This window comes from Nannobrachium achirus (assembly GCF_963921795.1).
Source record: "Nannobrachium achirus genome assembly, chromosome: 19".
NCBI classification, from domain to species: Eukaryota; Metazoa; Chordata; class Actinopteri; order Myctophiformes; family Myctophidae; genus Nannobrachium; species Nannobrachium achirus.
In genome coordinates, this window is record NC_137826.1 from 60,143,984 (window position 1) to 60,169,514 (window position 25,531).

General features: G+C 43.3%; 1 protein-coding gene across 1 annotated transcript; it reads right to left on the minus strand.

The window, feature by feature from the left end:
• Positions 1–704: 704 nt before the first annotated feature.
• On the minus strand, positions 705–23,684 carry LOC308304124 (arrestin domain-containing protein 3-like; the record flags this gene model as incomplete). Its single annotated transcript, XM_080748683.1, has 6 exons — positions 705–929; positions 2,821–3,089; positions 11,519–11,615; positions 16,018–16,165; positions 18,517–18,577; positions 23,441–23,684. The coding sequence occupies 6 exons, from the start codon at positions 23,682–23,684 to the stop codon at positions 705–707; spliced, it is 1,044 nt and encodes a 347-aa protein (XP_080604809.1).
• Positions 23,685–25,531: the final 1,847 nt, after the last annotated feature.

A 25,531-nucleotide genomic window follows, 5' to 3' on the forward strand; every position in this document is an offset into this window, starting at 1 on the left:
GCTATAGAGAGAGATCTCTCTCTATAGCACTGAGTAGCAGCAGGGCTATAGAGAGAGATCTCTCTCTATAGCACTGAGTAGCAGCAGTGCTATAGAGAGAGATCTCTCTCTATAGCACTGCTGCTACTCAGTGCTATAGAGAGAGATCTCTCTCTATAGCACTGAGTAGCAGCAGTGCTATAGAGAGAGATCTCTCTATAGCACTGAGTAGCAGCAGTGCTATAGAGAGAGATCTCTCTCTATAGCACTGAGTAGCAGCAGTGCTATAGAGAGATCTCTCTCTATAGCACTGAGTAGCAGCAGTGCTATAGAGAGATCTCTCTCTATAGCACTGAGTAGCAGCAGTGCTATAGAGAGATCTCTCTCTATAGCACTGAGTAGCAGCAGCCCACAGAGCCATCACATTGGCCCCACTGGCTTGTTATCATCTGAATACCGGCCCACTACTCCTAGTACTCCCTAGCTTCCTTGACTACTCCTGGATGGTCTACATAACATCATTAGGCTCTCTTTATACCAGAAAAACTACGAGACCTAAAATCACAGTAACTGTTCATCGGTTAGTATTTGGGGCCTCGCGGCGCGTCCGTAAGGCAAAAAGATCTCTGCGCGGCCATTGGCTGCGCACAATGAGGGCCTCTCCAGCTCCTTTTACTGGGCTGAATCAGGGGCCCAGCACCTCCCTGGTTTAGAAGCGGTGCTCTTCAGAACTGGATGGACTCTGGGAGACCCAGAGTCTGGTTTGGAGAAGAGGATCCTTGCAGATCAGGATGATGATGAGAAGAGGACCCTTGCAGGTCAGGATGATGATGAGAAGAGGACCCTTGCAGGTCAGGATGATGATGAGAAGATGATCCGTCCAAGTCAGGCAGGATAACGATGGGCAGTTTGATCACCGGGTCCTTGGTGAGCGCAACGTCCAGCACCACCTGCAGGGGGCGGTGTTATAACGTCAGTCTCATTCTAGAAATACAGTTCCTACGAAACAGTGTGGGCTCGCATGTAACACCATGTATGGGCACAAAGATCTACCCTTTGGCTGCTCCTCATTGGCTAAGGGCCCTGCCTTTGTACTGTGGAGGAGAACTTGACTGATAGATAAATAATGAAGATAACATACGTGTGCTCGCCTTTCAGCGAGCACACAACTAATTTACAGAATGCACACACCTTTTACAGATTTAACAGACATTTCTTTTCTACAACAAGGGTTCATATTTTAGATTGTAAATAGAGAAAAGAAAATATGAGTGTTAAAATGTTTTCTTTTACGGCTTTCTATCGTTTTATAGCGATTTTAATGATTCTGATTCTGATTTCAGTGAGTGGGGCATGCGTACAAGCTAAATATGGCTAAATATGTATTTTTAGACACGATAAGCCCATTCCCAAGATGCACCACAATCATTCATGGTCAGATGTGACTTATGGGGGCTGGAAGTGTTACTGTAAATAGTAATAAAGACATCGCCGGCTTATTGTGTCTAAAAAGACATATTTAGACAATTGTACGCAAAAGGATAGAAAGCAGTAAATTAAAACATTTTAAAACTCATCTTTTTTTTCTCTAATTACAATCTAAAATATGAACCCTTGAATGAAAAACAAAACAAAGTTGTCCTTTAATTTCTTTGCTAAATAGTTACTGTATCGATTTTAAATCATTGAATCGTATCGTATCTCCATGAGTGAACCAATATCGTCCATGTATCGTATCGTCAACCATGAGCCGTGATGCTTATTGTATCACCGTTAAAATGTCAATTAAGTACTTGAGACAAAAACATATTGGACATTAGTCCATATTTTAAAATGTTGAATATAGATATTTTTTGATTTACCAGACTGTAAACCACAAACTAGATGTTGTACTCCCCCCTCATTTTGTTGAATTGGATTTTTGTACTTAACTCATATATATTAGGAATTACAAGACATAATACTTATGGAAAGTGTAAAAACAGTATATCTCCAGTTTGTGGAACAACAGTATAAGTCCCTACAAGCAATATTCAGCAGACAAAGGGAGCAGATAACATTACAACAGATTGAACAAAATGAGGGGGGAGTGCATTAATAATTTAACAGATTAAAAATGTACTAGTTTGTGGTTTACAGTCTGATAAATCCAAAAATATCTATATTCAAATAAATTAAAATATGGAATTAGACTGTTATTCCTCTCAGGTACTCAAGTAGTATATATTTTCACATCATGGTCACATGGTCACATCATGGTCACATGGTCACATCATGGTCACCATCCATGTTGTTTTTGACAACAAATTTTGATTTAGTTTTAGTCATAGTCTTTTGAATAAAATGCCATTTAGTTTTAGTCATAATTTAGTCACCTGAAAAGTTTTAGTTTTAGTCTAATTTTAGTCGACTAAATATAAGTTTTTAGGCGACTAAATCTGCAGTTGATTTAATCAACTGAAATGTATTTTGGTAGCCCTTGATGGCATCGTAATGACTGATTTTACACTTGGTTGCATGCTGAAAATAGCCGATCTACAAGCTCACAACGCGTCGCAGCGCGACGCGTTGTGAGCTTGTAGATCTGCTATCTTCAGAACGCAAAACCTGAGAGCAACCAAACATAAAATGACTCTCTTCTCCACTAGTTCCTCCCCAACATTTTAGTCTAGTTTTTATTTTGTTGACGAAATTGTCAATATATTTAGTCTTAGTTTTAGTCATCACAGCTTACTTTTTATTTAGTTTTTATTTAGTTTTCGTCAGTGAAAAAAACCCAGTCGACAAACATTTTTCGTCGTAGTTTTAGTCGACGAAATCAACACTGTCACCAAGTTGTACCTTCAGCCGGTACTCCAGTTTGATCATGGAGCAGTTGAGGATGGAGGGGTGGAGGTCCCTGGGGAGGAGCAGGGTCTTGGAGATGGTCCTCCGGGTGTTGGGCTCCATGTGGGGGTCCTTGTCCTTCATCACGTCGCTGGTCTCCACCTTCCTCCCCCTCCCCAGGCGGCTGTGACCCAAGAAGCTCCTCTTCTCGTACAGGACCAACCTGGGCTTCACCGCTCGACTGGAACTGTTGGTCACCTCCACCGTCACGCTCAGGGCCTCTCCTGAGAGAGAGAGAGAGAGAGAGAGAGAGAGAGAGAGAGAGAGAGGGTCTTCAATGTTTTCAGGCCAAGGACCCCTTAGTTGAGAGAGAGATGAAGCAGGGACCCCCACAACCTGTTCATAGATTCCATATAGTTTCATCGCTTGACGGCACAATCATCAGTGTATTTTGGATTCATGTTAATGTGTGTTTTCAGATATTAATCCTTATGAACTGTCAATACTTAAAATAACTTGACCTTTCACCCTGTACTTGGTCCGCTCTTTTCCCCCAAAAGCTCTTTGCTGAAAATAGCTGATTAGTGGAGTCAGTAACGCCAAAAAATAAGCTGTTAACTTCAAGTCATGATGCAAAGGTCCCCTTTGGTATGGAAGTACCTTAGGGCCATAGGAAAGAATTTATCCAAAGAGACAAGTTAGATCACCCTTCATTTTCTTTTTATAGCCATTTTAAAAATGGCCGCCGACAATAAACCACTATTACACCAGACCCCATATCTTTGCTTCTGTTAGAGCTATGATAATAATATTGGTGTCAACGTGTACATTTTTGGGGTCTAGGAATTCAATTAAATAGGTTTCAAAGCAAAAAACCCAATACTTCACTAATTAACATGACAGCGGGTTAAAATATGCAAATTTCATGAAAAATAACACGTTTTAACGAGGTAACTTACCCCCCCACCCCTCCCCCTAAACTTTGATTCACCTTTCCTTTGGTGTGGAAGTACCTTAGGGCCATAGGAAAGAATTTATCCAAAGAGACAAGTTAGATCACCCTTTATTTTCTTTTTATGGCCATTTTAAAAATGGCCGCCAACAATAATCCCCAATATACCAGACCCCATATCTTTGCTTCTGTTAGAGCTATAATAATAATATTGGTGTCAAAGTGTACATTTTTGGGGTCTAGGAATTCAATTAAATAGGTTTCAAAGCAAAAAACCCAATACTTCACTAATTAACATGACAGCGGGGGGTAAAATATGCATATTTCATGAAAAATAACACGTTTTAACAGGGTAACTTACCCCCCGTCCCTCCCCCTAAACTTTGATTCACCTTTCCTTTGGTGTGGAAGTACCTTAGGGCCATAGGAAATACTTAATCCAAAGAGACAATTTAGATCCCCGTTCATTTTCTTTTTATGGCCATTTTAAAAATGGCCGCCAACAATAAACCACTATTACACCAGACCCCATCTTTGCTTCTGTTAGAGCTATAATAATAATATTGGAGTCAACGTGTACATGTTTGGGGTCTAGGAATTCAACTAAACAGGTTTCAATGCAAAAAAAAAACAATACTTCACTAATTGACATGACAGCGGGGGGTAAAATATGCACATTTCATGAAAAATAATACGTTTTAACAGGGTAACATACCCCCCCACCCCTCCCCCTAAACTTTGATTTACTTTTCCTTTGGTATGGAAGTACCTTAGGGCCATAGGAAAAAACTAATCCAAAGAGACAAGTTGGATCACCCTTCCTTTTTTTATATAGCCATTTTTAAAATGGCCGCCACAATTCAAAACAATACAGCAGAACCAATATATTTCCTTCTGTTAAAGCTATAATAATAATATTAGTGTCAAAGTGTAAATTTTTGGGGTCTAGTAATCCAAGGTTTCAATGAAAAAAACCCCAATATGTTTCAACAGGAGTAAAATATTCAAAGAAGAATACGTTTTAACAGGGTAACGTTACAGTTTCTCCACCTTTGGCAATGAAGTAGGCTACCTTAGGATAATAGGAAAGAAATTATCCAAAGAGACAAATTAGATCACCCTTCATTACTGAAATATACACGTTTAAAAAAATGGCAGCCATCATTTACACTTACAGCAATACATCACATCCTAAATCTTTGCTTCTGATAGAGATATCATTTCTGAGGTAAAGGAATCCAATTAAATTGGTTTCAAGACAACAACAAAAAACAATAGTTTTCTCATTATCCTCAAAATGGAGGTGAAATAATTAATCACATTTCATTAACAGTTGACAAATCATTTACTGATGCAAACTTGGACACATCATCAGTGTTGTTTCCTGGAGTCACTGGGTGTTTTGGGTCCTGCAAGAGTCAGCCTCGTCAGGCGACCCGAAGCTGATCAGACCTCGTTATGTATCCAAGTGGTATGGTTCTGTCCCCACTGCTCTCCCCTCTTAATCTGGAGGCTTTTTCTGCTGCATCCACATTGTTGCCTAAGGCTCTTCTTTGTTGGGAACTGTTATTATGCACAGTGGCGTAGCTGTGCTTAGGGAGTGACTGGCAAATTCCAGACTGCCAGATTATGTCAGGTCTCAATCTGGACTGGGTGATGTGTGGTGGAATTTTCAGCTGCCTCTCCAGGTCAACTGTCATCACTCAGTCTCGGGCTGTGGAGAGCAAACCAGCAGAGCAGTTCTTTGGTGTTTTCTCTGGCCTTTTCCCTTCCTTGACACAATGAATGGCCTTAGCTGTGGCTTGGGAGTATTGGATGCCCTTGCTGATTGCTTAAAATGGTAAATGGTAAATGGTGCATTTATATAGCGCTTTTATCCAAGGCGCTTTACATAGATCGTGCATTACATTCACCCATTCACGCACACATTCATACACCGGTGGCGGAGGAAACCATGCAAGGCACCAACCTGCTCACCGGGAGCAATTAGGGGTTCAGAGTCTTGCTCAAGGACTCCTCGACATTAACTCAGGGAGAGCCCGGATTCGAACTGGGAACCCTTCGGGAACCCTTCGTGCTCTAATATCGGTTTCTCTACCCCTGAGCAATGCCGCTCCTTAAGCGATGGATTTCAGGACCTGGTGGTGCCTCAATAGAAATAACCCGGCCCTCAGGCCTCACCCAACACCTTGGAGCAGCTGCTCAGGATATTTCAGGATATGTACCTGTGTGCTCATTATGTGTACTGCAGATATTCCTGTGCCCGTGCCGAAACAGAGCGTGAGTTTATTGCCCCGATTTTGCTTAGGCTGCGTGGCAATCCCAGCCATCTTCATTCAGCCATCAGATCATAGATGAGTAGAGGCCAGAGGATTTTTGGGTACATTTCATGCTGGTAGACACAGGCCTTGAATCTTCAAGCTCCCTCAGCCCTATGTTCCCTCAGCCCTATGTTCCCTCAGCCCCATGTTCCCTCAGCCCTATGTTCCCTCAGCCTTATATTCCTTCAGCCCTATGTTCCCTCAGCCCTATGTTCCCTCATCCCAAAATAGGACCCTATGTTCCCTCAGCCCTATGTTCCCTCATCCCAAAATAGGACCCTATGTTCCCTCAGCCCTATGTTCCCTCAGCCCCATGTTCCCTCAGCCCTATGTTCCCTCAGCCTTATATTCCTTCAGCCCTATGTTCCCTCAGCCCTATGTTCCCTCATCCCAAAATAGGACCCTATGTTCCCTCAGCCCTATGTTCCCTCAGACCAAAAATAGACCCTATGTCCCCTCAGCTGGGACTTATGGGCAGTCCCCCATGGCATTGGTCCGACGTCTCATTGTTCTGACGCCCCATTCGTCCGATGCTGGTGAATGCTAACCTGCCGACACTGTTGAATGCTAACCTGGTGAATACTAACCTGGTGAATGCTGACCTGCCGACGCTGGTGAATGCTAACCTGGTGAATGCTGACCTGCCGATGCTGGTGAATCTAACCTGGAGAATGTTAACCTGACGACACTTGTGAATGCTAACCTGGTGAATGCTAACCTTTCAACACTGGTGAATGCTAACCTGGTGAATGATAACCCTAACCTCAGTAAAACTATGCCTAAACCTAACCCTGCAGGACTAATGAGATGTCAGACTTATGGGCAGTCCCCTAATAGGCCCTATGTTCCCTCAGCCCACACATTTTTCTTTACACCTGTGTTGATGGTAACCACAACATCAAATTATACGTGCACTGTTGAAAGCACATGTTCTGGGGGTACTTACACGTGTACATCATGTTGCAAGGGATTATCCGTTTTGGTTAGAACTGATTAAAATAACTTTGTATTTAACACAAAAAGTAGGCTAATAGCGACCATCAGGTCGCAGTTACTAGCAAAACCTCCACCCGCTGTCTGTTAGTCCGCCAGTCAGTCAGTCAGTCAGTCAGTCAGTCAGTCAGTCTGTCCGTCACACGTCACGTCACACTTTTGCCCTACTCATATCTCCACCATCGTTGTCCCTATCCATGCCAAACTTTGTACACACACTCCTTGGCTGCCAAACCACAACCAGGACCCCCTGCCGCCGCCGCCAAAAAGTGCAAAAATGGGATGTCGGAACAATGAGACGTCGGACCAATGCCATGGCACCGTCTATTTTGGGCTGAGGGAACATAGGGCTGAGGGAACATAGGGTCTATTTTGGGGCTGAGGGAACATAGGGCTGAGGGAACATAGGGTCTATTTTGGAATTGAGGGAACATAGGGTCTAATAAAGTGTTAGGGATTGAGGGAACATAGGGCTGAGGGAACACAGGGCTGAGGGAACATAGGGCTGAGGGAACATAGGGCTGAGGGAGCTTGAGCATGACCCCGCCTTGGGTCAATCTCTGTCATTCAGAGTGCGGTTGAAGACATTTCCAAACTCATCACCGGCTTCTCAATGACTGATGGGATCTGGTGTTCTCCCAGACTGAAGCGAATTTGTCTGACATTCCCCTTCTTTTGGTAATTTCTTTCCCTTACCAGGTATATTCCAGCACATGCCATTGCTCAGTCTTGGACCATCCAAGGCAATGGCACTGCCAGCATTCCATGCTTTAATGGGGAGCAACACAGCATTTGGCGAGGGCAAGAAGACAGTCTGTGTGGCAGTCCTTGCCTGAACTCACCTTACCTCTTCAGCTGCTCTCTGGCCCTAGCCCAACCACTGAGATGATCTCCACCCACACACCCATTCTCTAGAAATGTCTCCAGAAGCTGTATGGTGTTTCCGGGGACGACATTAGGATTGTGTCCTAATGCTCGACTCTCCCTCTTCCTTCAAAAAGGAAGATAATTTGTGTCCCAATCTCCCCAGGAGCCAGTCATTGCAATTTTTTTCATTTTCATTTTTTCATTTCATTTGAAAGCTGGGATCATAGCTACAAAATGATATATTGGTTGTGGAGATTGACCCAACAGTTTTGAAGATATGGCTTATAGAATGATGCCATGCTGAAATAGTACTTTTGAGATATTCAAGTTTTAAATAAATTTCTAACCTGCAATGACCTGACTCCGCCACATGGGGAGCAATCTTCAATTCAATCTTCAATTCAAAGAAGCTTTATTGGCATGAGAACACAAACGTTTACACAGTGGTGGAAAAAGTACCAACATTTTATAATAAAGTAAAGTATCAATTCTGCAATGTAGAATCACTCTGTTACAAGTAAAAGTCCAGAATAAAAAATGTACTTGAGTAAAAGTACAAAAGTATTGGTATCCAAATGTACTTAAAGTACCAAAAGTAAAAGTACAAAATGTTTGAAAATAGCAGATCTACAAGCTCACAACGCGTCGCACCGCAATGCGTTGTGAGCTTGTAGATCGTCTATTTTCAAATAGCCTTGGTATAACATAGGGCTAAAGTGGTTTATGTATGTTTTAAACTTTAGTTATTGCTCTCTAAAAAGATAATGCCACAACAGCATCTCAAGCATTATTGGGCTAAATGTAAAGACGCTACAGTGCGCCAACCGTGAAGCAGTTTAACCAATTTGCTACATACGTCTACACAAACGGTCAGATTACAAAGATAAATTGCTTAGTGAAGGCTCACAGATGTCACCATAGGGTACGCTCCAGCAGAATGTCCCGTAATGATCGTATTATTTAATGAGGAGCATTTTAATCCGATCGGTCGTCGTTTCCTTAAAAAGGTATTAATGTATCTAAGTGCAGTACACCTCGCAACCGATGAGGTCGCATGGCTGAAAAACAACAGAAAATGGCATCTGATCGGATTAAAATGCAGTTTATTAAACAATACGAAAGATACGGGTAATTCTGCTTGAGCGTACCATACTGTGACATCTGTGAGACTTCAGTAAGCACGTTATCTTTGAAATATGAAGGTTTTTGTAGACGTACGTAGCAAATAGGATTAACTGCTCAACACGAGGTTGAAGTGAATGTATTACGTGTGCAACAGGGCTAACTGTGCTAAATGTAGCATAATCAGTGTTTGTGTAACTTCAGTCAGAAGGATTATTTGACCTGATAATAAAACACAATCTACAGGCTTAACCGCCTCGCGTTGTGAGCTTGTAGAAGAGAGCAACAATAGAGTTGGGTCACGTTTTATTTGTTTATAGCCTGCAGCTAGCGCTGCAGCTAGCGCTAGCTAACGCTAGCTAGCGTTAGCCGTTAGCCACTCATAGCCAGTCAACCAGAATAGTCTACTCTAAAGTCAACTTTCCGACGGCGAGTGAACGATTGCATTCCATCCATGTTTTCTTGGCTGTCAATTTATTGTCCAAAAAAACGAACACCCTGAACGTTAGAATTAGATAGTTTAGGACGACACTGATCTATTCAATGCTAAGCTAACTCAGTGACAAAGGAAGCTTCCGCACCGGAGCTTCACAGAAGACAAACGCATACGTCACAGACGCCTCCAGGCAGGAACGGATCATTTCACCAGCGTAGAAGAAGAAACAGCGGAAGAACGGCAGAAGAATAATAAATAATAATACACAAAATCATACATTACGTGGTTAATAATTGTTCATTTGGAACACACGTGGCATTAAATTAATGGGATAAATACTGTGGGTTGCTTCGCTAAGTAATGGAGTCCCGATATTACCGCATTTGGCTACAAACGGCTAACAAAGGCTGGCTAGTTAGCATTTTAGCTAATATAAACTGGGAGGACTAACAGAATTATGTACCGATCTCTCACATTAATTAAAAAAAGTCTTATTTACATGCAGAGTTAAGCTCTGGCGTTTAAGTGAAATGTAGCCTAGATATTATGAGATGCTGTTGTGGCATTAAAAAAAAAAGAGCAAAAAAAAAAAAAAAAATCATTTTGGCTACAGGGAATAATGACAGTCCCCGAGATGACTAGCTGCTGGGGGTGCTGGGACACATTTGATCACATGCCACCAAGCAGTGATGCACTCCATTGGAAGTGCAAGACAGACTGTATTATTGTAGCTCTAACAGAAGCAAAGATATGGGTTCTGGTGTAATAGTGGTCTATTGTCGGCGGCCATTTTTAAAATGGCTATAAATAGAAAATGAAGGGTGATCTAACTTGTCTCTTTGGATTAGTTTTTTTTCCTAAGGCCCTAAGGTACTTCCATACCAAAGGAAAAGTAAATCAAAGTTTAGGGGGAGGGGTGGGGGGTAAGTTACCCAGTTAAAACGTATTATTATTCATGAATTATGCATATTTTACCCCCCCGCTGTCATGTTAATTAGTGATGTATTGGGTTTGTTGCATTGAAACCTGTTTAGTTGAATTCCTCGACCCCAAAAATGTACACTTTGACACCAATGTTATTATTATAGCTCTAACAGAAGCAAAGATGGGGTCTGGTGTAATAGTGGTTTATTGTCGGCAGCCATTTTTAAAATGGCTATAGATAGAAAATGAAGGGTGATCTAAATTGTCTCTTTGGATGAATTGTTTCCTATGGCCCTAAGGTACTTCCATACCAAAGGAAAGGTGATTCAAAGTTTAGGGGGAGGGGTGGGGGGGTAAGTTACCCTGTTTAAACGTGTTATTTTTCATGACATTTGCATATTTTACCCCCTGCTGTCATGTTAATTAATGAAGTATTGGGTTTTTTGCTTTGAAACCGATTTAATTGAATTCCTAGACCCCAAAAATGTACACTTTGACACCAATATTATTATTATAGCTCTAACAGAAGCAAAGATATGGGGTCTGGTGTAATAGTGGTTTATTGACGGCGGCCATTTTTAAAATGGCTATAAAAAGAAAATGAAGGGTGATCGAACTTGTCTCTTTGGATAAATTCTTTCCTATGGCCCTAAGGTACTTCCATACCAAAGGGGACCTTTGCATCATGACTTGAAGTAAAAAGTGCGTTACTGACTCCACTAGATCTACAAGCTCACAACGCCTCGCAGCGTGAGGCGTCGTGAGCTTGTGTCTAGCGTGTGTCTATACGGTCATACCAGGCCAAATGTGTACATTAGGCTACAGTATGTCTGTCTGTTGCTTACATGTGAGATTATATTAAAGGAGAGTTTGAAGTTAATGTGATAGCGTCGACATGCTGTTAGGCTACACTGAGCCTTTGTGCTATGCACCTGGATATAAACACAAAGACACATTCCTGGTTTAAAAACAGTGAATAACAAACAGGGTTACCTTGCGTGTAGCCCATCTCTCCTGGTTTAAAGACTGTATAAAAACAGGGTTAACTTGCGTGTAGCCCATCTTCTCCTGGTTTAAAGACTATAAAAACAGGGTTACCTTGCGTGTAGCCCATCTTCTCTGTGAACACGTTCATAGAGACGTTCCCAGATGCAAAGAAAACCACGTCTTGGTCCTTTGACCCGTACTGCGGTTCCTGAAATATAAACATATAACATAAATATATACATGAATAAGACCTTGTCTTTGAGCTTTGTCCTGTACTGTGGTTCCTGAAATATAAATACATTCATAAACTAGAAGCAGTGCTCTTCCGAGCACAGGTCTCCACCAGGTCAGGCATGTAATGTGTTTTACATAAGTCGGCCTCCTGATGGCGCTATAAAAGGCTGATGTAAAAAATGCAGGGAAAAGGTTTTACCTTGGCCTCTAAGGAGTGTGCATACAAAGTTTGACACTAATCGGTGGAGTCATAGGTGAAAACATGAATCGGCCTGTTATAGCGCCACCATGAGCCTGATTTGATTTTTCTTAAGTGGCATTTATTCCTCTGCCTATTGGGAATGTGCATGCACAATTTCACCAAAATCGCACACTGCGTTCAGGATTTCAGGCATTTTATTCAAAACTGACCAATCCTGCAAACTTTGAAAGCCAGTTTTAGCCAATCAGGATGGAATATGGAAAATCTGACACATCCATGTCGATCACATGACTGTAGAGATACTGTCTACTGATTTACGTGATTTTTGGACAAAATCTGTAGGAGTACTGGCAAAAGTTAGTTTTGCAAAAGTCGGCCTCCTGGTGGCGCTAGAACAGGCCCATGTGAAATATTTGGGGCAGAGGTTCTGAATTGGTGTCGAGGGAGTGTGTGTGCACAGTTTGGCAGCGACCGGGCCAACGGCGCCGGAGATTAGCTGGTAACGGACAAACAGACGGACGCACGGACGCACGCACGCACGGACGGACGGACGGACGGAGGGGAAAACATACTCTCCCTCAGCCTTCGGCTGGTGGAGACAATAAACCCAACATGTGACACACTGAACATTATAGATGGTGGTGCAATGTGAGTGAAGTGTTTGTGGCAGCAAGAGTCAATACTTTTCAACAGTCAATAGTTTTCATGCTGTCATTTGTAACTTAAAGCATAGATTCATGTGTGGATTGGATGGATGAGTGAGTGAATAATAGCATCATTGTCAGGCTATTTAACCCTGTGATGAGCTGCACTATACAGTAGATAGTCCTCTAGCCTCTGAGCCTGTACCTATTTATAACTGTCATAAATGCCCTGTCTAACATGTTTGTTTGGACTGTTTGTATGAGGGACCTTTTTCCACCGGCAAAGAACAGGTTCTGGTTCTTTCTCCCGCCTATGGGATGAACCAGAGGTTCTTTCTCCCGCCTATGGGATGAACCAGAGGTGAGCTTTTCCACCGAGAACCAGAGTTGGTTCTGAACCGTAAAAGTTGGTTCCGAAGAACGAAACAAGGTTCCAAGAAAGTTGCCATCCCATAGGCGGGAGAAAGCACCTGAACCGGTTCTTTGCTGGTGGAAAAGGCCCCTTTAAAGAACCTTGGTTCCAGAACCAGTGCCGCTTCTTGGAACCTTGGTTTGTTCTTGGGAACCGGCCTGCGTTTCCACCAGATTGAACCAGAGCCATTGTCCCCCAGTACAGATGGTGGTTCACTGAAAAAAACAAGGATTTTGTGGTTCCCGTTCGGAACCAAATTTTACGGTTCAGAACCAACTCTGGTTCTCGGTGGAAAAGCTCACCTCTGGTTCATCCCATAGGTGGGAGAAAGAACCTCTGGTTCATCCCATAGGTGGGAGAAAGAACCTCTGGTTCATCCCATAGGTGGGAGAAAGAACCAGAACCGGTTCTTTGCAGGTGAAAAAGGCCCCTCGTGGTATTTCAGTAGGGAGAAAGCAGAGGCGCTCTAGGAGAAAAAGAAAAGAAGGTTGCCAGTTCAAGCCCCATGCAGCTCCCCCTGGGTTATAGTGTCACAGTGTCAGTGAGCAAGGCACTAAGCTGCCTCGCTTGGCTTCCTCTGCCGTCGGAGTGTGTGTGTGTTTCTGTGTGTTTCTGTGTGTGTGTGTGTGTGTGTGTGTGTGTGTGTGTGTGTGTGTGTGTGTGTGTGTGTGTGTGTGCGTGTGTGTGTGTGTGTGCGTGCGTGCGTGCGTGCGTGCGTGCGTGCGTGCGTGCGTGCGTGCGTGCGTGCGTGCGTGCGTGCGTGCGCATGCATGTGCATGCATGTCCGTGTGTAAATGAAATACACGTTTGTAAAGCACTTTGGATAAAGGTCTTACTTTTGTTTTGGGTAATTCTACTGTTTAGACTGATGCTAGGTTCATAGTTTATCTATGATCCTAGATTAGATCCTAGACTATTGCTATGCATTTGATATTGATATGACCTTGTGCTGTCCTTGATTACTGTACTGTAAGTCCCTCTGTATTTAGGCTTAGAATTATTGAATGCTTTAACCAGTGAAAAATAGCAGATCTACAAGCTCCCAGCGCGGCACTGGGAGCTTATTTTTCAATAGTTAAAGCATAAAACCAGTAAGACTCAAACCCGCAAAACACTGTCAAGGCATCAGAGCATTTGTGGCATTCGCCTGGACCGGTAGGCCAGCGGGCACCCCTAACTTGAAGTTTTTGAATGTGCGTGTGTGTGTGTGTGTGTGTGTGTGTGTGTGTGTGTGTGTGTGTGTGTGTGTGTGTGTGTGTGTGTGTGTGTGTGTGTGTGTGTGTGTGTGTGTGTGCACAAAAGCAATAAGCAACAGATTCCTTGGCACAGAAAGGAGATCCTGTAACATATAAAGTATGCATCATTACGTTTAGGATTTACTGACCATGAGTCCAGGCTGGGTCAGGTTTAGGGTTAGGGTTAGGTAGTGTTAGGGTTAGGTATGGGTTCAGTAGGGTGTACTGACCATGAGTCCAGGCTGGGTCAGGTCTGGCTTGGAGATGAAGGTGAAGTTAGGGTCAGGTTTAGGTTTAGGGTTAGGTTTAGGTTTATGGTGTACTGACCATGAGTCCAGGCTGGGTCAGGGTTAGGTTTAGGTTTAGGTTTAGGTTTAGGATGTACTGACCATCAGTCCAGGCTGGGTCAGGGTTAGGGTTAGGTTTAGGGTTAGGTTTAGGGTGTACTGACCATGAGTCCAGGCTGGCTCAGGGTTAGGTTTAGGGTTAGGTTTAGGTTAGTGTTAGGGTTAGGTTTGGGTTTAGGGTTAGGGTTAGGTTTAGGGTGTACTGACCATGAGTCCAGGCTGGCTCAGGTCTGGCTTGGAGATGAAGGTGGGTTTAGGGTTAGGGTTAGGGTTAGGGTTAGGTTCAGGGTCAGGGTTAGGTTTAGGGTCAGTAGGGTGTACTGACCATGAGTCCAGGCTGGCTCAGGGTTAGGTTTAGGGTTAGGTTTAGGGTCAGTAGGGTGTACTGACCATGAGTCCAGGCTGGCTCAGGTCTGGCTTGGAGATGAAGGTGGGTTTAGGGTTAGGGTTAGGGTTAGGGTTAGGGTTAGGTTCAGGGTCAGGGTTAGGTTTAGGGTCAGTAGGGTGTACTGACCATGAGTCCAGGCTGGCTCAGGGTTAGGTTTAGGGTTAGGTTTAGGGTCAGTAGGGTGTACTGACCATGAGTCCAGGCTGGCTCAGGTCTGGCTTGGAGATGAAGGTGGGTTTAGGGTTAGGGTTAGGGTTAGGTTCAGGGTCAGGGTTAGGTTTAGGGTCAGTAGGGTGTACTGACCATGAGTCCAGGCTGGCTCAGGCTTAGGTTTAGGGTTAGGTTTAGGGTCAGTAGGCTGTACTGACCATGAGTCCAGGCTGGCTCAGGTCTGGCTTGGAGATGAAGGTGGGTTTAGGTAGGTTGTCAGAGTTCGATCAGTACTGTTTACATTAAGGAATCATATTTAATGGTTCCTTCCTGTAAATAGCTCTGAGGGAATGATTGCACTCGCCATAATTTAAAAATGTAGGAGAGGGCTAGTATATTCTATACATTTCTTAAGTTCCCTATGGTTATAGTCTGTTTGGACTATGTGTTTAGGATTTAAATAGGTTATGGGCTATAATTAGTCCTTTTTAGTTTTTCCAAATGTTTACTAGCCTTTCTAGTGTTTTTTATAAAACAATAGATGTCATAGTTATTGTCCACGACATTGCAAGCGGCGCGAAGGCCAGCAGACCTTGGTCCTGCTCTTCGCCCCCGAGCGCCGCAGGCGCGAGTGGCCGCGAAGAGCGGGCCAGGGCTGCGCGGCCGGCGGAGCGCCGCGCGAGTTACGAAGCCGTGGTGAATGCAATCGTTATATTTCTGCCCAGGCCGTGAGGCCTGGGCAAGCGCACGATAAACGCCATGACAATTCTTATTCTATTCATTTTGCATTTCAAATAGGTTTCAATAGGTCTCCTTGCAGATTAAGTAAGTAATCCTGACTGTTGTATGACAGTCAGGGCCATTCACTTCAGGTATGACAAGGCTTGTAAGGTTTATTCAAATCTCAATTTTTTTGAGTTTGTGTTAATCCCCAGATCTTCTGTTTTAGGCATAACAAAGGATTCCAGGTGTTAGGGTTAGGTTTAGGGTGTACTGACCATGAGTCCAGGCTGGGTCAGGTCTGGCTTGGAGATGAAGGTGAAGTTGGTCTTGTCTTTGTTTGGGATCCTCATGGTTCTGCTCAGCTTGGCCTGCAGTGAATGAACCACACTGCCTGTCCTGGACTTGAAGCTGGACGGCATGCTCCTGAACACAGCACAGAGGTATTAGCATCATTGGCACAACGACCTGAACCCCCAACCCGAGGATCCAGAGAAAAAGCAGTTGTTCCAGGCCGCTATGCCTGAGAAACCTGACAATTTGATTTTGTGTATATAAAACAATCAAAAGTTGGATCGCTGATCGTCTGTTTCTCAGGCGCCCTACACACAGTTGCGACAGCTATCGTGTCCGTATCGTATCAGAACGAGGGGGGGAGGGGGAGGTCCAATGCATTGTCAATGGTTGTTTGTTTTTTTGTCGTTGCCGTGTCAAAAGACAGCCTGTGGTTGAGCTAGAGACACGGTAACGACAAAACACCAAACAACCTTCCATTGACAATGCATTGGACCTCCCCCTCCCCCCCTCATTCTGAGACGTTACAGAGAAGATGTTTCACGCATACAGTATGTGTGAATCCGGCCTAAGTATTCCACGTTCGACAGTCTGTCTCCTGCATTATTAGCGTCCTTGTTTACGCAGCAAGCTGGTAGTGCAGCCTTGCTGCTATGGATTATCATGAGGTCTTTTGCAAGCTGGACACAGCATAACTTTTTCATCCACCCCTGAAATAGATTGTTGCTTTACAGAACCTTACATTTATGTCAAATATGTAAATATTTCCTCTTTTAAGATACAGTTTATGTCACAAGGAAAACTTGAGAGAATGTCTGTTTCCATTATTAGGACACAGAAAATAACTTTTGTAAAAAAAGTTTAACAACTACTTAAACCCCAGCATCTCTATTCTGGGGGAACATTCACACAAAAGAATAGCTGATCTGCAAGCTCACAACGCATCACGCTGTGACACGTTGTGAGCTTGTAGATCTGCTATTTTTGGTGATGAGACTTGCACTGTAGGCTGAAAAAAAGATCTCACCAAGTACAGTGCAACCCAGGTCTGTTCTACTAAGTATAAGTGGTTAAACTGAAGTGATATTGATGAATTCCAAATATTATCAAAGTATTATGAGAGGCCGCTTCCAGGCCCGTGGCACAATTTTGACTGGCCCAACAATCAATCAATCAAAAAAATATATCAAAAAATAAAGATGCGTACAAAACGTATAAAATAAACAAAAACTCTCTTTTTATTATCTTATCTTTAGCCCCATATAGAACCTCACCGTCGCTGCATACTGTTCTGCTCCCAGATGAGGTCCTATAAAGGTGGTGCAGTGATGGCCCGGACCGCCTCCACATCAAGTTGGAAAACACTCCAAACTAAATGTTATCCAAAAAGTAAAGGTAGTTCCGAGCTCCCAGACTATGGTTTTCCATCCCACGGTACATAAAACATGCACCACGGCGTTGGGAAAACGGTTTAAATCGCATATTCAGTCTCATTAAATTCTGAAAAGCCCACAGCGGCAGGTGCCAGTACTGCATCCTTCCCATTGTAGCAGAATAAGGAGCAGTACCGGCAACTGCCGCCGGGGGAGTTCCGGTTGAATGGGAAAACATTACAAAACTAACGATTTAAGCGGTTGTTTCATGCCCTGGTTCATGTTTTATGTACCGTGGGATGGAAAACCATAGTCTGGGAGCTCGGCACTACCTTTACTTTTTGGAGAAACTTGTTTTCCAACTTGATGTGGAGGCGGTCTGGGTGAGGTTCTATATGGGGCTATGTCTTTAGCCTAATTACATCACTATGACATGAATAATCATCCAGGAAGGGTAAACTGTGTGCTCTCATTCAGAGAAGCAGTAAAGATGAGCCTCAGCAAGAGCTGAAAAGTTGATGCCGAGAACTGGTACTACAGTATAACCCAAAATGTATGGTTATCAAGTTATCAAGTACCATTATTAATGTTTTATTTATTTTATCAACTGGCCTCTTGATATTGTTGTAATGAGACTCACAGGTTCAGCTATTTGAGAAACACTGCCCTATGGTGCTAAGCCTTAGCACCATAGGGTGGGTGCTAAGGCTTAGCACCCTACCCTACCTTAGCCACAGGTTCAATAACTGAACCTGTGGCTAGGCCATGGCTACACGGAGCTGGATATTTCATATATCCAGGTTTTTCAGATATCCACATAGAAAAATATCTAGGTCCACACGACAAATATATCTAGGTCTAACAAGCACACACACAGTAAGTCTTCAGAGATATCCGGGTTCCCTGTCCACACGGATCCAGTGAATCGGATATTTTTCAATCTCTCCACTTATTTATCCGTTTAAAAAATATCCAGTTTCACAGCCAAAATATCCAGCTTCGTGTGGCTGCAAGCCCCAACAGCACAAAAAAATGTCTAGCTTCAGAAATATCCAACTCCGTGTAGCCATGGCCTAAGCACCCACTTCAAGAACCCCTGTCAGAACGTACCTGTCAGGGATCTGGAAGGTGAAGGGGAACACGTGGCGACCCGGTCCAAGCTCCTGGGGACCTGGAAGACAAAGGCAAGGAGGATCCCTTAGTAAAACACAAAATACATGTTCAGCTCAGGATGTCAGTTCTTACCCAATCAGGAGAGAGAGAGAGAGAGAGAGAGAGAGAGAGAGAGAGAGAGAGAGAGAGAGAGAGAGAGAGAGAGAGAGAGAGAGAGATGTCATGAAGGATAAGATAAACAAGTGAAATTGGAAGTGACGAAACAAAAGATTTAGCAAACAGAATTAGAACACTATATAAAACTGAAGCTGTTAAATGGGTTTCTCTCAGTTGGGTTTCTCTCAGTTTTTACACTTATGAGTTATGGGGGTCCTTTCAAATCAAATGTTTGAGAACCACTAGTGCTATTAGTGACAGTAAATCAGTATCATACAGATTCTGAAGAAAAGCTGGAGACTTGACATTCAGTAATTGGGTCTTATAATCAAAATAAGAACATTAAGGTGTGTTAAACAGAAAATCTAAAATGTTCCAAGGACAAGGCCAAGGCTTTGTCACGGACACATTTGTCTGTGACATACTGGTGACCCCTGGACCCCCTGGACCCTTGTTACTGAACAAACACTCCATAGCAGATCTGAATATACAGATTTAACCACAACATTAGCAGATCTGCAGGCTCAACACAACCGTGGCCAATAATGTTCACCCCAGAATATGGATGCTGGGGTTCAGGAAGGTATGTAGGTCGGAGAGGCTTATTGTCGGTACCAGCCGAGAACGTCAGAGTCTAGCCCAACCCTACCCTCCCCTGCCCCTTCTTTAGCCCAACCCTACCCTCCCCTGCCCCTTCTTTAGCCCAACCCTACCCTCCCCTGCCCCTTCTTTAGCCCAACCCTACCCTCCCCTGCCCCTTCTTTAGCCCAACCCTACCCTCCCCTGCCCCTTCTTTAGCCCAACCCTACCCTCCCCTGCCCCTTCTTTAGCCCAACCCTACCCTCCCCTGCCCCTTCTTTAGCCCAACCCTACCCTCCCCTGCCCCTTCTTTAGCCCAACCCTACCCTCCCCTGCCCCTTCTTTAGCCCAACCCTACCCTCCCCTGCCCCTTCTTTGTATATACTGTTTTGTTTAGACTTACTGTTTTCTTTTTTCTTTTTCTTTACATATCTACTGCATAGTACTGTGTTCTATTTGTCTGTCATTCAATGTTATATGAGATACTTCAATGGTTTCCAGTGGAAATAAGCTTAGTCTTTTCATGGATCTCCTTTTAGTAGACCTTGTACCAGTGAACTGTACCGTCATGAAACTGTACCTTTTCCTATGCAAACTTCTAATAAAGTCTTCAATCAATCAAAGTCTATCCCCATTACATTGCACTATAGACCTCTGGGAGTCTATCCTGTTACAATGCACTAGAACTTTCGTTTTCGTTGTCGCATTCCTAAAGCTAGCCTTACACCTAACAACTTTGGAAAGATTTCTCAGTTGTAATAAAATCGAGACGAGTCGCGGCGAGCTCCCGTGATTCAGTTGTAACTCAATCGTTAAATGTGAAGTAGTGGTCCGACTTGAGACCCCGATTCTGTTACGAGAATATCAAACTGGTTTGATATTTTCACAAATCGGGGCTGAGTCTGACCGTCGAGTACAATGACATAACAACCAAAACAGAACACAAAAGCCATTCATTCCCCAAGACGCTGAGCTGCCAGCCTGGTCGCTACTAGCTGTTGGTGCGGCTGCGACAACCCTTTATTTCACTGCGTATCATAATAGTTCATTATTCCAAAAATTCAAAGTTGATAATAAGTTGATAGGATCAATCTGCGTCGGCTAGACTCAACTGAGAGGAGAGGAGAGAACGGGATGGGACTGAGGGAGGAGGGCGGAGCTCATGTGTGTGCAAACTGTGCATACAGTGATGGAAAAGTACTCACATGTTTTAATTAAAAGTATCAATACGGTATACTGCGATGCGACGCGTTGAGAGCTTGTAGATCGGCTATTTTCATTAATGTTTTATAAATATTATAATGTATATCTGTAAAATAACTAGTAGGCCTAACTAAAGTAGGCTACAATATTTTCCTAAAGTACAAATATCTCAACTGTACTTAAGTAAACATACTTATTGTGTGTGTGTGTGTGGGGGGGGCTAAGAATAGGAACACAATGGCTATAATAGGCCTATTTCAGACAGATTTTAGCAAATAAAAGGGAATCTTGAACCAGTCTTTACAAAATCTTTTGAGGCATCTCACATCTAACAACGGTAATCTTTTAAACATCATCGTTAAGTCTTTGGAAAGTCTTTTTCAAATCGGTGTGAGAGGGTAGTCTTTTAGAAATCTTTACAAACCTGTCCAAAATCTTTTCAAAGTTGTTGGATGTAACTACTTGAAAAATAGCAGACAAGTCAATCATTTGATGCCAAGCAGTGGTTCCCTATTGAGTCATTTAGCCTGAGAGTCTCCTCAAATGATTGGCTTGAATGAATGAATTCAAGTCTCCATGGGATGAGTTTTCAATAGAAATAAAAAAAGTTATTTTGAGCCATGAATATCCCTTTAACACCCAAGCCGCGCCACACATACGCTGAGTTGGCAGTGCCCTTCTGGTCCAAATATGAGAAATTTGTTTAAACTAAAAACACATCACTCACAGTAGTTTTATTAGGTTACACATCTCCATTCCGACATGTCTCCTTTCCGACATCTAACCCTAACCTCTATGGAAGTGTTGCCACTCCGACAATAAGAAGTTGGGAGTGTGTCGCTGTTACTACATGTCATCTTTTCGACACCCGACTCTAACCTTCACCCTAACCTTAACCTCCGTGGAGTGAGTCGCTAACCCTCCGGCCGAAATGATGGGCGTTCGAAAGAGCGCGATTTTGCCAAGAAGTCACTGTCGGAATGGAGAGCACCCCCCATTTTATTGCAGCTTGCAGATCAGCTATTCTTTGGCAAAGAGATTTGGTAGAGAGTGGATAAAAAAAAGGCTGTTTCAAGTACGTTATTTACGGTCCCTTTTACCAATTCTAGAGGGTTTAAATGGAACCAGATATGAAGGGTTTAAATGGTACCAGATATGCAGCTAGAGGGTTTAAATGGTACCAGATATGCAGCTAGAGGGTTTAAATGGTACCAGATATGCAGCTCGGCAAATAAAAGATGAATTGATCCCAGTGCATGACAGAGGATGATATCACCATACATTAAATATCCACGATAGAATTATTTATTTTAATAGCGATTATTGTCCCATCCCTATTTAAAGGACAACTTTAAATAGGGAACAAAGGTTCATATTTTAGATAGTCATTAGAGAAAAGAAAATATGAGTGTTAAAATGTTTTCATTTACTTCTTTCTATCGTTTTAGTGATTTTAACGATTTAGATTTGCACGCAGGCCCCCAGGTTGGGGGCATGCATGCACGTGGCTAAATATGTCTTTTTAGACACAATAAGCCCATTCCCAAGATGCACCACAATCTTTCATGGGCAGATCATGTGACTTATGGGGGCTGGTGTAAATAGTAACAAAGAAATTGCCAGCTTATTGTGTCTAAAAAGACATGTTTAGCCACTTGTACGCATGCCCCCAACCACTGAAATCAAAATACTAAAATCACTAAAACGACAGAAAGCAGTAAATGAAAACATTTTAACACTCATCTTTTCTTTTCTCTAATGACTATATCTCTGCTGTCGGGCCGAAACCTCCTAACTCCAAAATGTTCATTTTGGGGAAAATGAAATGAGCTCAAGTGGAGTTAGGAGGTTTTGACCGAAGAGCTTTTTACTACTTTTCATTGGTTCAATATTGTTTTAACCAACACACAGACGTAAAGGGTGTTCAATAGCACATGTTTATGAAACAAAGAGAGGGCCAATCGGGTGGAGTTTGCTGGTTTGTCAGAAAGTGTGGAGTTAGGAGGTTTCGTCCCAAGCACGTTTTACTACTTTCCATTGGTTCTCTCTCTCTAGGTCGTATATATATATAGATATATCTATCTAGGTCGTCCTCAGACGAGCCCTCCATCGTTGTTTCCAGTCATCTCGGTTCTCCATACATCTGGCCAGCTCATTTAGCTCATTGGTTCAATATTATTTTAACCAACACTCAGATGTAAAGGGTGTTCAATAGCCCTGATTTATGACAAACAAATCTAAAAACATAAAAAATGGAGTTAAGAGGTTTTGGCCAGACAGTGATTATGAAATATGAACCCTTGTTGTAAAAAGAAAATAACAAAGTTGTCCCTATTTAACCCATTTAGGCCTAGAATTATTGAATGCTTTAACTAAAAGCAGCAGTTCTACTGTTGAAAAAAAGCAGATCTACAAGCTCACAGCGCGGCACTGCGAGCTTGTAGACCTGCTATTTTTGAAAAAGTTGTGAAAATGTGTGCAAATCTTTGAATATATGTATTTTTAAAGCGAAAGTTTGTAACTCAAATTTTGCTTCTGGGGTGGGGGGGGGGGGGGGGGTCCCTGGAACTAAATATTTTGAGATGGGGGTCCGTGGCCAAATAAATATCAGTTTGGGGGTCCTTCACATTAAAAGGTTTGAGAACCACTGACACAGTAGTCTCTCAAGAACAAACTAACTGAGCTCCAGTTAAGTGAAAAGGACCTTTTCTTTGACGATGGCTGGCCAGATTGCTGACATAGAAACATAGGTTTAAAAAAAAAAAAAAAATCTTAGAAGGATTCAAAAGACACACTAGAATCGGGTCAAAATTCAAATTTTCACAATTTTTCAAAAATAGCAGATCTACAAGCTCGCAGCGCGGCACTCGGTGCCGCACTGTGAGCTTGTATATCTGCTATTTTTCAATAGTTAAAGCATAAAATAATAATACACAATAATGTTTACACGTTCTAAATAGGTTTAAATGAAGCATGTTTTTACCTGCCAGAATGGAATGCTCCACTTTGTAGTACTTCTTCTTGTCATGGTAGTGCACGATGTTGTCCTTCCCGCGGTGCTCGGTCCAGTGGACGGACGCCTTGCCCTTGGCCGTGAAGGAGATGGCCTGGACCTTGGTCTGACCCGAGGTCACCGCCACGATCCTCCCCGTCATCAGGTCCCCGTTGGTGAAGACGCTACGATCGTTGAGGGAGTCCACCTCCATGCTGAACTTATCCACTGTCATGATGGTTCTGTTCTGTCTGTCTGTCTGTCTGTCTGTCTGTCTGTCTGTCTGTCTGTCTGTCTGTCTGTCTGTCTGTCTGTCGGCCTGCTTCAAAGACCAGAGGTTGGAATCAAGAGAGTGAACGACACACAGAACTCTTTTAGTTTACCTTCAGCTATGAAGGAATGAGTAGCATGTCATTTATGCTGTGAGTTGCGGTCGTAAAAAGAACCCCCTCCACACACACACACACACACACACACACACACACACACACACACACACACACACACACACACACACACACACACACACACACACACACACACACACACACACAAACACAGACACAGAAAAACTGGTTTTACTGGTCTTTGAGGTTAAACCAAAACCTGCACAGCACACCGACCGGCCCTTTGGGAGGAGGGGGGTCATTTTGGGCAGTGGTTCTCAAAGTGCATTCCAGGGACTCTCTAGGTTTCTTTATGGGGGTCTAAATTGACCCTTACAAGTGTGTAACTCTGATGGAACCAAATGGACCCCAACGGGTCCATTTGGTTCCATTTGAGACTTTCACATTTCAAACTTTGAGAAACACTGATTTGGAACAGCAGCCGATGCAATTTGCCACCCCCTGTTGCCCCATTTAAACTTAAATTCAGTCATTTTAATGCATATACCGGTACATTTATTCAGTTGTTTTTGCAGATTAATCTGATTTAATTGCAATCCATGCCTGTCCATCTGCAGTACATGTGACACATGGTATAGTTTAGATAAACCTGTTATTGTTTAACACAACCATTAATTCATTAATCACTTTCAATGTTTTTCCTGTTATGGGAAAAATAGATAGATGGATGCTTTATTTGTCCTTGCGGAAATTCTTTTCGCACCAAGCAGTCATCAGGACACAAAATCACAACACAAAACACACAACACAATACATGAATGACGAGACAGTTCACTGACAACATGATACAAAACAGGCTACCAGTCATAACATTTTATGTGCGGAACTGAGCTGGGGCTTGTTTGTTCAGAAGCCCTATACTAGTGGGGACAAATGCAGGGCTGTATTAACCATTGGGCCGGTGGTGCCGTTGCCAGGGGCCCTTGGGGGAAATGCCCGCGTGGTCATTGACAATTTACAAAGATTAAATGTATATTTTAATCAAAAATCAAATGTGTGGGCCCCTCCTCTGTCGTCTACAGGTGCTTTCCTGGTCCACTCCACAGATGATCATCATGGCTTAAAATCCAAGCTGGATAGTGTGTGTCGGGAGGGAAGAGGGGTTATGGTGGGGGGTGGGGGGCCCTAAAATATTATCGGCCAGGGGCCCTCACGGGGGTTAATCCGTCCATGGACAAATGTCCTCGAGGCCCTGGCCTTCAGCCCAGGTACTGTGTACCGTGGTCCTGAGGGCATAAAATAGTTGATCTACAAGCCCTAACCTCGCCTTCAACCCAGGTACTGTGTACCGTGGTCCTGAGGGCATAAAATAGTTGATCTACAAGCCCTAACCCATTTAGGCTTAGAATTATTTAATGCTTTGACTATTGACAAATAGCAGATATACAAGATCACAGCTGTGAGCTTGTATATCTGCTATTTTTCAATAGTTAACATTCATGGGGGGCCCACAGTGAATCCTTGTACCCAGGGCCCAGAATTAGGTGTGACGCCCCTGGCAGGGCGGGTGTCAGGGACGTGCTGGCCATTGGGAAAAGCGGGACAACTCCTGAACGGCCGCTTCATTCCCGGCCTGGACCATTAGGAAAAAAATATAAATAAAATGGCGGCTTTCGTTCCATTTTGGCACAAAAGTAGTGAAAACAGCAGATCTACAAGCACACAACGCCTCGCG